General features: G+C 50.6%; 1 protein-coding gene and 1 long non-coding RNA gene across 12 annotated transcripts in view; one reads left to right on the top strand and one right to left on the bottom strand.

Annotated features, from left to right (window-relative positions):
• LOC127006316 (uncharacterized) overlaps positions 1 to 12,500 on the top strand; it is a 286,097-nt gene that overhangs the window by 108,354 nt on the left and 165,243 nt on the right. The gene's annotated exons all lie outside the window — the stretch shown is intronic.
• LOC127006282 (paired box protein Pax-5-like) overlaps positions 1 to 12,500 on the bottom strand; it is a 191,659-nt gene that overhangs the window by 99,767 nt on the left and 79,392 nt on the right. The window contains exon 1 of one of the 11 annotated variants that reach the window (XM_050876026.1): positions 1,322 to 1,621. The exons of the other annotated variants lie outside the window; for them this stretch is intronic. Within the exon in view, the coding sequence (XP_050731983.1) occupies positions 1,322 to 1,427 (106 nt within the window). The 5' untranslated portion in view covers positions 1,428 to 1,621. Of the gene's footprint in view, positions 1 to 1,321; positions 1,622 to 12,500 lie in introns of those variants that run through there. 11 annotated transcript variants of the gene reach the window in all.

The following is a 12,500-nucleotide window of genomic DNA, read 5'->3' as shown; positions in this document are numbered from 1 at the left end:
TTGGCATCGTCGCGTTGTGTCGCCGAGGGGTGCGAAGGTGCATGGAGCTAGCGAGGGCGCGTCTGATGGGGAGGTGCGTGTGGGAAGCCCTGAAGACGATCCGATCAGCCGCCCAAGTCATGTGCGTGACAAGGAAAGGATCGGGGCGGGCACGGGTGTAGGTTGGCGGAGGCGTACACGACGAAGGCAGGCAGGCAATGATGGTTCACCTCACCCACACACCCTCCGTGCCCTCCCTCATTCCTTTCACGCTCTCCCTCACTTCCTTTTCACGTCTCCACCTATCTCCTCACCCATCACACCCACAACCCTCCCCGCGCCTTCGCCTTTCTCCGCTAAACACACACACACACACACACACACACACACACACACACACACACACACACACACACACACACACACACACACACACACAGCAGCCGTGGGAGGGAAAGAAGCGGGTCACCTCATGTCTCCGTCCCTCATCATAAGTTATCCCTCTCACAAGGCCCCCATTCTTCTGCGTGAGGAGGAGGAGGGAGAGAAAAACAGGGAGAGAAGGAAGAAGAGGGAGGGAGCGGGGTGGAGCCAGACGTCCTGCGCTTGAGATGGTTTCAGAGATACGTAGTGACTTTGAACTTGGCGTATATTAGCACAATCTTGATTTGAATCGGGGTCTGCTGAGCACTCCCGTCGCCGTCTGTCATCCCCGAGTCTCGCACACCTGATCGTTGCAGATGATTAGGAACACCGGTCCTTAGCTGCACTCTTGTGTGTCCGTAAAGAACTCTTTGAATGCGTCTGCAAAGGCGTAGAGATCTTAATGTGTCCACAGCATCTCAGAGCCCTTAATATGTCTGCAGCGCGGAGCTCAGGCGGTCGTGGCTGTGTCGACCTGCCTGCTGAGGGATGGCGGCGATAGCATCTCGTTGCAGCTGGCGAGTTCAAGCAGCCAAGCCTTGCATGTGAGATACCCAAGTCATGTGCAAGAATCGTTGGAATGTCTTTCGACTAATCTACTGTTCCACAAATTCAACGTTTTGACAGAAAGGCTATAGTTTTAGTTTGCAATCACAACATTAGCTTTGCTTGCCTTTTCTTCATGCTCGATATCGATAAAACTTCTCTATATTAGAAATGGCTAACTAAAGCTATCTAAAGCTTACTGTTACCATGGGAGATAAAGAAATGCTGTTAGTAAGGCAACCAAACCTCTGTGTTAGGTTTAACAAAGTTTGCATGGATCAACTCAGTTAGTTGAGGGTGTTCGGCGACATGCAGGGGCGTCTAAGGAGCCTGGCAGCCTGCAGAGGCCAGTCTAATACAGCGTAATGTTTACCTCGTAGACTAAGGGCCTGTCTGCTAAGGAGTGCCGACAAGGAGAGGAGCGGCAGGCCGGCCAGGCCAAACCCCGCCGGCGTGTGGTCCCCGAAGTACACCATCATGTTGCTCCGTCGTGGCCTTCCTCGGAAGCTTCTTGGTGTTTGTTTTCCTCACTGCCTCACTCAGCAGGCAGGGAATCAATATGAGCGTCAGGGTAAGCTTATTGACATCTGACCTGCAGCACGCTGCACGCTGATAAAGGATCACTTTTATGTCGCGTTAAGCATGAAACTCCTGTCTTGGGTTATTGTCTGTATACTACACTCGGCGGTTCCTGAAGGAAACTTTTAAAAGGAATTGCTGTCATTCATATTTACTTCTTGGAAATATATAAAAAATAATATAATTAGAACTTTGATGCCCAAGATTACATTTTCGTTGTTCTTTAATCGAAAATCTCACTTTATAACCGATGCAGTGCAATGGAGGCGGCGGGCGGGGAGGGGAGGGGCGGGGAGGGTGTGGTGGAAGGGGGCGAGCCGGGGCGCGGAACCATCCATCACCGGCCAATTGAAAGAGCGTCACGGCGCGGCTCCGGTTCCCGAGTGACCTCAGCTGGCCAGGTCGAGAGAAGCGGCACGTGACCTGCGGCTCCCAATTAGACTGCGATTAGCCGAGGCGGCGCGTCCCTCCCTAACCCTTGTGGGCCCGACGATGGACAAAGCTCTGTGGGAGGTCAGTGGACCGACCGGATGAAAACAATGACACCGACAAAGTCAATGAACGGAGGGGACGCAAAGGAGGCAGGTCAAGAGCTCTCAATTAGGGGTTAAGGGAGGGAAAGGTATGGCTGAGAGAAAGGGGAAGCGCACAACAGAGGGGAAAGGCAGGTGTGAAGGGTTAATGAGATAAATTAGGAGCCAGGTGTGTAGATAGAGGTGACCACCGGAACCCGTCGATGGGATGTGGGTCAACACGGTAACTAGAGACGTATTTCCGCTTTCTCCTGCCGCAGCGGGTCAGCGTAATGCATGCACGGGGCGGCGGCACAGACGCCTTGATTTGTACGTGTGTTGCCGAGCCCTGCGAGCTACACTTGCTCCCCGGGGACGACACTTTTCCGTGAGCAATACACAGGGGAGAGAGGTACGCGGCTAATCTCTTTTCTCATTTACTTAATTGTAGAGAAAACTTGCGACAAGCAGATGATCCGGATCGGCGGCGGCGGTGGTCAACAAGATGACCCCGTGCCCGCTCAGGTCACGCTCGAGAAGGAAAATTTATCTAGCCGTCTAAATATATACTGTACCCATGTTTCCTATTCACTACCTGATTAGTTCTCTCACGACGGGATTACGCTGGTCACCTCGTCACTTCATTCTGGTGATCAGGCGGCAAGGCTTGTGGCGGCCTTGTGGCCAGGCCACAGCCTATGGTCATGGGTGACCTCTGGCCCGGCATTGGCTTGGGGGGAGGGTTGAGAATACTAACAAGTCATTATCGGATGATTTGGATGGTTTTCAGAATCTCTTTAAGTGCTCTCCGCCCGCCAGAGCTTGCCGGCGCTGGCCTGGCTGCCACCACGAGGTGACGAGACACGCACGGCTGCGCAAACCTCTCTCGCACTGCACCGTCACGGGTCGCGCCGGCAGACACAGCCTCGTCCTTGATGAGCCATCCGACGGCTACACTAAAACGTGATGTTGGACACGTAACTTGAACACTGAGCAAAATTTAATTTCCTGGGATGTTCAGATGCTGCTGCCTCTCTACAGTTAACTTTTTCACTTTGATTTTTCTGTATCACCGTCTGTCCTTAACACACAGTGAACGCGTCAGGCTGTTTCGGGAGAAGGGAGCTGATTACGAGGTGCTGGTGTCGTGATGGAGGGCGAGGGCGTAGTGTGGGAGGCAGGGTACGCTACTACGTGGGAGTGAGGCACAGCCCTTGCGGTTTCACCTACCAAACCAGTTGTGTTTCTCACACCGCTAGCTGTCCACTCCCCCCTCCCCCCTTTCCTCTCCTTTAGGCTACACAGGGCATTGCTTGCAAACAGGGAAGTCAAGCACTTCCTTAAGTCTGCCATCATTACACTAAACATTAGAAATAAATGTCTGTCTATTGCAAAAAATGTCATGTCCATCTGCCTCGTATCTCGTATTAAATATATAATGACAAACATACACACGGTAAAACGTTGCGATACTCATCATCCAACTCAGGCTACCTAGTCCCCTCTAATGAGCTGCGCCGAGCAGGTAAGGGGCCGTGGGCTCAGGTTACCTGGTGTGGCCAGGTTCGTCGCGGCGTGTCCCAGGTATTCGGGTAACAGCGCATGGGAACGGTGACTTGACCCACCGGAAACTGCGTCTTAGGGCCGCCTTACTTTTGCTCTGGACGGGACTGGTTTTGGCGTAAGTCTCGGGGCGTCTTGTGGCCAGTTTCATTGATCCGTGGCGGTGGGAAGAGAGGCGGCGGCGGCGGCGGCCATGGAGCGGTGGGAGGGGCGTGGGAGAGTCTTTTCACACGTCTTCGCGCTCCACGTCTCAGACACCACAAGTATCTCTGTGTCCCGCCACCTCGTCAAGATTGCTGGCACACTGAACGAGGCAACAAGAGATGAAGAAGCACAATCGATCAGTTCATGTCCTTCACACCCGCCTCCACGCTCCGCTTCCACCCCATCCGCGGGCCTAAGCAGCGTGCCCGCCTCTCTCATACACCTCCATGCTGCAGTGCCACGAGTGTCTTGCAAGTGTGCCGCCCTCCCATCCCCGCCTTCTGGACGGTCCCTAGCGGCAGTGTTGTGCACGAGCCAAAGTCCCGACGCAAACTAGGGGACCAGGACCCGGTTTCAGAGGGCGTGTGGAGCTGTAGTCGAGGAGAGTTTTCATGATATTTTGTGTGTGAGTGTCGCCGAGGGTAGCCAAACGCATGGTCGGCGATCCACAACCTGAGCTGCGTGGTGGAGGAGAGGGCAAGGGGGCGGCGAGGGGGCGACAAGGCAGGGGGAACGTGAGGCGACAGGCACGTACGATCTGGCGAGAGTTGGGGAGGGTAGTAAGAAGAGAGAGAGAGAGAGAGAGAGAGAGAGAGAGAGAGAGAGAGAGAGAGAGAGAGAGCAAGTGAGGGAAGCGAGGGGAGGCGGACCGAGGTAAAGTGAGGGAGAGGGACAATGAATAAGAATGAGGGGAGTAGCAGCGTGAGGTGGAGGTGGAGGCGCCCGTGCACACGCCTAGGGGAGGAAGACTCTTACAGACGACCCTTCACTGGGATGCTGGCAATGAAGGAGAAGACGAAATATGCCTCCCAAACCGACCCATCAGATAATCAAACCATCTTCCTAATTAACAAAAAAGGTTCCATTGCCGTCACTTTCAGAACACACACACACACACACACACACACACACACACACACACACACACACACACACACACACACACACACACCTCGTTGTAGCGGCTTTTAACTCATGAGGAGATTCTGATCAAGCTTCACTTTGTCTTCAAAAGCAAAACATTTAATCGAACTACCTCGCTCACTTTCCCATGCATTTCCTCTTTCTTTGTCATTTCTCTCTCTCTCTCTCTCTCTCTCTCTCTCTCTTCATCACCCCAGAACGTGTCAAGTGGAAAAGAAACCAACCAACCGTGTTCTTAAAATAGACGAGAGACTCAAAATAAAGACAAGGGGTGACGAAATGAACCAAAGACAAAACTAAAAAAGAAAAAAAAAGACACCCAGCGTGACAAAGACGTTCGTTCACCTGGCCAAGCTCCATTCATTAATTAGGCGGCGGCAGGTGTGAGAAAGTGAATGAGTGAATGAATGAGGGAGGGAGTGAAGGAGGGAGGGAGTGGAGGGAATAGGTGCATGGGAGGTTGAGGAAAGGAAGAAAGGAGATGAAGGGAGGTACACACACACACACACACACACACACACACACACACACACACACACACACACACACACACACTAGCAAACACACACAGGCACACACTAGTTGTGGTCCTGGTGTGAGTGAGTGAGTGAGAGAGTGGAGGGGAGTGGAAAGGGAGGTTGGGGGAATGAAGAAAGGAAGAAAAGAAATGGAAGCAAGTACACACACAAACACACACACACACATACACACTTTTTTGAGGCCATGGTGTGAATGAGTGAGTGAGTGAGAGAGTGGAGTGGAAAGGGAGGTTGGGGGAATTAAGAAAGGAAGAAAAGAAATGGAAGCAAGTACACACACAAACACACACACATATACACGAAAGGGAGGTTGGGGGAATGAAGAAAGGAAGAAAAGAAATGGAAGCAAGTACACACACAAACACACACACATACACACTTTTTTGAGGCCTTGGTGTGAGTGAGTGAGTGAGTGAGAAAGTGGAGTGGAAAGGGAGGTTGGGGGAATTAAGAAAGGAAGAAAAGAGATGGAAGCAAGTACACACACAAACACACACACACATATACACACTTTTTTGAGGCCTTGGTGTGAATGAGTGAGTGAGTGAGTGGAGTGGAAAGGGAGGTTGGGGGAATTAAGAAAGGAAGAAAAGAGATGGAAGCAAGTACACACACAAACACACACACATATACACACTTTTTTGAGGCCCTGGTGTGGCTGGGTAAACGGAACAGCCCCGCTCGTAGCACCGGTCCCTCGTATGTGTGACTCGTATTAATGACTCGTGTCTCGGGAGGCTCGCTGGGAGGGCCATTTGTCAAACTCGGATTTAGCCGCAACTCTTCACTGGGGCTTTATTTTCTTTGCTCTCTGTCTCTTTCTCTCTCTTTGATGTGTGTATGCGGGGCGAGATGGGGGCTAAATGTGTGTGTGTGGGGGGAGGGGGGAGGAGGTGTGTGTGTGTGTGTGTGTGTGTGTGTGTGTGTGTGTGTGTGTGTGTGTGTGTGTGTGTACAGTTTGTTTTTCTGCCAAGGGGAGGTCAAATTGGTGGTAATTAACCCGACTCAGCTCATGTTGCAAGGCGAGCCGAGGAGGAGGGGGAGGATGTGGAGGAGGAGGAGGAGGAGGAGGAGGAGGAGGAGGAGGAGGAGGAGGAGGAGGAGGAGGAGGAGGAGGAGGAGGAGGAGGAGGAGTCATGCTATCAAGTTTCCCCTTTAATAATATAAGCCCCGAAGCCTTCCTTGCCTTGTCACTCGGCGGAAGAGAAACAAGTCAAACATCTACACGCTGCTGATTTTCTTTTCACTTAACTAAACATATTGAAAAGCAAAATCATGAAAGAAGGAAAGAGATAATTATTTTTTTTCCATACTTGCTTTTCCTCGATATTCCGCCTAATACGAATACTTATCACACGAAGAAAAGGAAAAAAAAAGATTATTACTGTTTTCTTCACGCGTGCATGTTCGAAAACGGAGCTGAACGGATTAGTGAATGACTGAGTAAGAGTGAATGATAATGAGTGATAATGAAGAAGCATGAGTAAGGGTAAGTAAAAGGGTGAGAGAACATGAGAACATAAGAACATAAGAACGTAAGGAGATGAGTAAGGGTAAGTAAAAGGGTGAGAGTAAGAATGAGTAAGAGTGAGTAAGAGTAAAAATGAGTAAAAAGAATGAGTAAGGGTAAGTAAGAGGGTAAGAGTAAGGAGTAAGAAGGAGTAAGAATGAGTGAGAATGAGTAAGAGTGCCCCGCTGGTTGCGCCGTCCCAGGGTGTTCGAGGTCGGCGGCGTCGTTATCGGGTGCTGGTGTGGGTGGTCACGGGCGGGCGGGTGGCTGAGGTGCCGACACAGATGCCGCCCGCCGCCTCGACACGCCCGGGTGGAAAACACGTCGCGGGTCGCTGCCACGCCGGGGGTGCCTCAGTGCCGCGGAGGATGTGCCACAGATGGGACGGGAGGAGAGGAGTTTGGAGAGCGGTGAGGGAAAGGAAGGAAGGAAGGAGGAAGGTAGGAGAGGGGTTGATATCATAAGACACTTTGGCTTCTCACATCAGCTATTTCTGAAGGCCAAAGATGGGGTCAGTCAAGTTCTAGTGAGTAATTCTTCAGGTTCATGGTACAGGAGAAGGTTCACACTACCACCAGGGTCATAAAACTACTCCTGGAAATGCCCACAACTCCTACGAAAGCCTTGTCAAATATGTGTTCTTGAGCGGCGAAATGTCTTACAATACGACCCGAAGAGGAAGGTGGTGAAGGTGAGGTTAGCCAGGAGGGGTTACCGATGAGGATGACTCTGGTTAGGACGTCCATTGCCATCCTCGTGTCTGTTTCACCCACATCAACCTTCCAGCGATTTCTTTACCACTTTCTATTTTCCTGCTTCACTTGTCTTCCTCTTTTTCCTCCCTTTCTTCAACTATCTTCCGGTGATTATCTTCCCACTTTCTACTTTCCTGCTTCACTTCTCTCACTCTTTTCTTAAACTCGCCAGCGCCTTTATCCTCTCATCTCGTCTCCTTTCCTGCTCCTCTTCTTTTCCCCTTCCTCTTCCTTTCATTAGTCTTACACCGTCTCTTTTCCTCCTCCCCGTCGTTTCCCCTTTTCCCGCCTTCTCCTCCTCATTCCTTCTCTCTTTCCTTTCTCATTTTCCCTCTCTTTCTCTTTCCTCCTCAACCCGTCACTATCTTCCCTACCCGTCATCTTTCCTTCTCTCCTTCCTTTCCCTTTTTTTCCCCTCCCTCTCCTCCGCCCCTCCCCGCCCTCACCCGCCACCTTGGCACTTAAATTACCGCCCGCCCAGTAATCAGCGGTGAGAGGTGCCGCGCCCCTGAGTGCCCGCCATGTGCAGCTCATATGTGCCGTTTAGTGCCTCGCAGGGTGGCGCTGGTCCATTCATTATCGCAGCAGTCAACGCGAGGCTCCCCGTGAGGCCCCACGTGGGCCCGCTGCAATAACTCCTCCGCCGCGACGCCTCTGACTCAAATGTTTGTTTCGTGAGTGTGCAGGGCGACGCCATAACTCGCTGCTTTTTACATGCGCGTCGCCGAGGACAGGAAGCACATTTACCGCCTTATTTAGTGACGTTTGGTGCCGGGTTTAGCGTCGAAGGAGGTACAAACTGTCGCTTGCCGTGTTGATGTTTTCGTTCTTTGGCGTGAATTGCGACGGGAAAACAGACACGGAAAACTTTGATATCTATGCCTTTACACGATGTGATACTTTCTCCAAGAGGTTTTATGATAGCAAACTCATACTCTTCGCGGTAAATATGAATGACGATCCGTGAAAGAAAACAAAAGCGAGAATTTTGTTTATGTATGCCTGCACACAATTTGATACCTCCTCCTCCTCCTCTTGCTGGGGCGTCTGTGGTGTGTGTTTGCTTTAAAGAGTTTCATTGGATTAAACCCAAACTCCTCGCGGCGAAGTTGAATGACGATCGAGTGGCGGCTGCAGGAAGGCTGTGTGTGGTTTGTGTGGAGTGTGTGAGGCGCCATGATTGACTTTAATCTTAACGCTCCGCCTCCCACACCTGCGAGGCTGCTCAGGGCGGGCGGGCGGGCGGGGGTTGAGTGAGGCCGCTTCCCCGCCCGCTCACCTCCGCGGCCGTGACGTCACCTCCTCATGTGCCGGTGACAAAAAGTTATCATTTGCACGGTGACTGAGACAATGAATGCTGCGCCGCGGCCGACACTCACTCATACGTGCTGCGCCGCGGCCGACACACTCATATGCGTAACACCTCCACCACCTCCACCTGCACCGACTATAATGCCTTGATGATGATGAGGCGCTCGTTGATCCCCTGAACGCGTTGCACTTTCCAGAGGTTCTATTGCTTCAGGTTGACGTCTCACCCTCCTCCGTCATAATGGCAAAAACATAAAAATGAAAAAAAAATCAGGTATTGAGTTTCTTATTGCGACGCAGCTCTGAGGTTCTCCAGACAAAGGGACTCTCGCCTGACTTATCGCCGCATTGGCCCAATAAGATGGAGGTCGCTTGAGCCATTAAAACAGTGGGTCTTGACGGGCTACAAGAAGGCCCCGTCGGTGTCGTGGGGCGGGCGCTTGCCTCCACAATATCTTACTGACGCACGCACACACACTCGTCCTATCGGTGTCGTCCGTGGCTGGGGCCGGGGAGGAGGACGGGAGAGGGTGGGTAGAGAGGTGCAGGAGAGGGTTGGAAACGCGGAGAGAAGGCGGCGGACTAAGAGGGAATGGAGCTGCCTTTGACGGAGTGGCACAGCGACATGGAAAGAACTGAATATATAAAAAAAAAGCTCCCCAGGAAGTGAGGCAGCAAAAATACGATACGACAAAGAAAAAGAAAAAAAAAACTGCAGCGGATTAATTATGCTAAAAAGTTTGCGGGGCGAGAGTGAATTTTCCGGCGAGAGAAGAAGTTAAAGTGAGAAGAAAAGAGAAACAGGTTTTCCACATATACATTAATGACGTTAATTGCCTCAAAAGCAGCGGAGCCTCACTCGCGGGGCGGCCAAAGAAACTGGGCAGCGTCACGGGTAGTTTGTCCGTTAGCGGTAATTGTGCATCAAAGGGAAAGAGCTCTCGCGTGAATCACCTAGTTACTTATTTGTCATGACCACTTAAAGATGAAGCGTTATATATTTTTACGCGCGTGGCCAGACCAGCCGAGAGAGAGAGAGAGAGAGAGAGAGAGAGAGAGAGAGAGAGAGAGAGAGAGAGAGAGAGAGAGAGAGAGAGAGAGAGAGAGAGAGAGAGAGAGAGAGAGAGAGAGAGAGAGAGAGACGCGCAAGCTGTCTGTATGATTTTGCGTTTGTATGTGTGTGTGTGTATGTGTGTCTGATTTTTTTTGTGTGTGTCTGTCTAATTTTACGTGTGTGTGTACCTGTGTGCGTGTGTGTGTATGTGCTACCGAGAACATTAAACACTGACTCTATGCGCTTTTAATTGCCTACTGAAACTCCTTTATGCTTTATTTTAGTGCACCAACATTTCTTGCGCCACCGATGAGTATTTCCAAACCTACCTCCCCCCCTCCCCCCCCCCACACCCCCACCTGCACGCACCTACTTACCGTTCCGTCTGGAGTAGCTGATCTGTAAACACCCGTCATTGTGCGAAAGTCACAGTGCGTGCAGGTGAAGCGAAGTGACTCGTTAAAACTAGGTGGAATAAGTAGACAAGTGGGGAAATGTTTCTTAGTGGGGAGACGCTAACAGGAAGGGTAGAAGGTGAACAAACAGATAGGGAGGCGAGTAGACACAATACCTTAGCAGCAACAGAACAGAATCTCGGGATACTAACACTCACCTGGAAAGAGAATAAAAAAGAACACGTTAGAAATGAGTGTGTTTTACGAGGCTGGTGTTCTCCTCCGAGCCGCGACCTCTCCGCTGCCAACCTGAGGGCGTCACGTGAGGGTCGCTTCTGGGGATGTCTTCATTTAGCGTCACATGCAACCATTTATTAACGACAAGTGGATATATTTTTATTTTTAACTCCATTTCTTTTGGTTTACTCCACTGGTTGTTCTAACTTTAAAAAAAAATATCAACACAAAATATCATAAATGCTATTCAAACAAACACCACATTATCTACATGCGCACAAAGAAACTAATGTGCTTTATTGTAATGCTTTTTCTAACACTCAAAAAAGTATCAATTCAATAATCATGAATGCTAATAAGACAAACTACGTCATCTTAAAAAAATTAAAAAAACTAATTCGTGCGTCATGCGGAGCCAAAAACAAACACAAAGCCAAAAAGCGTTTCTCAGAACTCAAAGGAGAATCGCTTATTCCATTACGAGGAAAGAAGAAAAAAAACAAAAAAACGGACGTCAGTTATTGATGAATTACTGCACGTCATCCCGGGTCGCGTCGTGGTGCTGCCGGAAGTGTGTTTGAGCCGTCTCGGGTTATTATATTGAAACGTTAACATAAAAGAATTACGTCAGATCGTGTCACGGGGTTGCACATTTATCTGGTTCGTTTGGCTGAGTCACTTTTGTGGAGAGGGATCGGGGAAGGAGAGGGGGGGGGGAGGGGGCCCGGAGCTTAGCGAAGGGTGGCGCGTCGCTGTGTGCTGCGGTGTTGATGTCGCTCCAACTCTCGAGGAACAGGACGCCACAAAAAGTCCTTTCAAGATTAATGACAAATATACGGAAATTAAATAAGACAGATAATCTCTTTTCAATCGAGCAATAAAAGTATTACCTTCTGATTCTTCCTCTGTATGTTCTCAGTTACAGAGATGCATCACAGGCTCCGGCTTGGTCAGAGTAAAGAGGAAGGAAAGTAAACGTTTCCTTGAGAGTAAATTAAAACAACTGCAGTAACCAATATGAGACTGATGCCTTCTATACAGTTTTAATTAGTTTCAGCACGCATTGTTGAGCATAAAGATTCAGCACAAGATCAAACGTAGTCTCAGGCAGGAGGCAAGATGTTTCCAATAAGTGTACAAAGGCGAGAAGGAGAGTGTAGTTAAACAGCTCAAGTTAATCTCCAACTCCTGTATAATCAACCTGACACACTTTAAGCCACTCTAAGAAGTCATATAAGAGTCTTCGGCACGCATCTTTGAGCCAAAAGGTGCGGCACAGGCTCAGGCACGGTAACAGGGAGGAGTCAGGTAAGCTCTTCCTTCAGGAGGGTGCAAGGGCGGGCCTGAGCATGTCTGGGGGTCGCGAGGGGGCGGCTGGGGAGCGTCACGTCACGTCACTGCACCTCTGAGGGGTCAGCGTCCTCCGTGACACAAAACAGCTAACTCTTCTCTGAGCGGACCTTTCCCGCTGCTGAAGAACTAGACCAGAAAATTGCCATGAAATAAAACTGAGGCTTCCGGGACCAAGTGGGTGGCGGAGGCGGAGCGGAGGTGGCGGAGGTGGTGGTGATGACGGGGGAGGTGGGGGAGATGGGGGGGGGAGAAGCTGAGATGGAGGTGAGGATGGAGGTGAGGGAGGTAGTGGTGGCGGAGATGGTGATGAGGATGGAGGTACCGGAGATGGTGGTGACGGTGGAGGTGGTGGAGAATGGAGATGGTGGTATGGGTGAAGGTGGTGATGTTGGGGGGGAGGAGGTGGCGGAGGAGGTGGTTGAAACGATCGTGAGGTGGTGATGGTGATGTCGGAAGTGGGAGGCGTAACGGAGACGGTGGTGATGGTGGTAGGGTTAAAAAGGGACTATTACACTGGGCAAATTTTCCATGGATCTTCAGTCAAACCACGATTTCCGCTGGCGTCGTTTTCATATTTACGTGGTTTTCTGACGTGTCCACATCTTCCAAAGCTACA

Source organism: Eriocheir sinensis, chromosome 3 (genome assembly GCF_024679095.1).
Source record: "Eriocheir sinensis breed Jianghai 21 chromosome 3, ASM2467909v1, whole genome shotgun sequence".
Classification (NCBI taxonomy): Eukaryota; Metazoa; Arthropoda; class Malacostraca; order Decapoda; family Varunidae; genus Eriocheir; species Eriocheir sinensis.
Note: the sequence above shows the minus strand (reverse complement) of the source record. Positions and strands in the feature narration are given on the sequence as shown.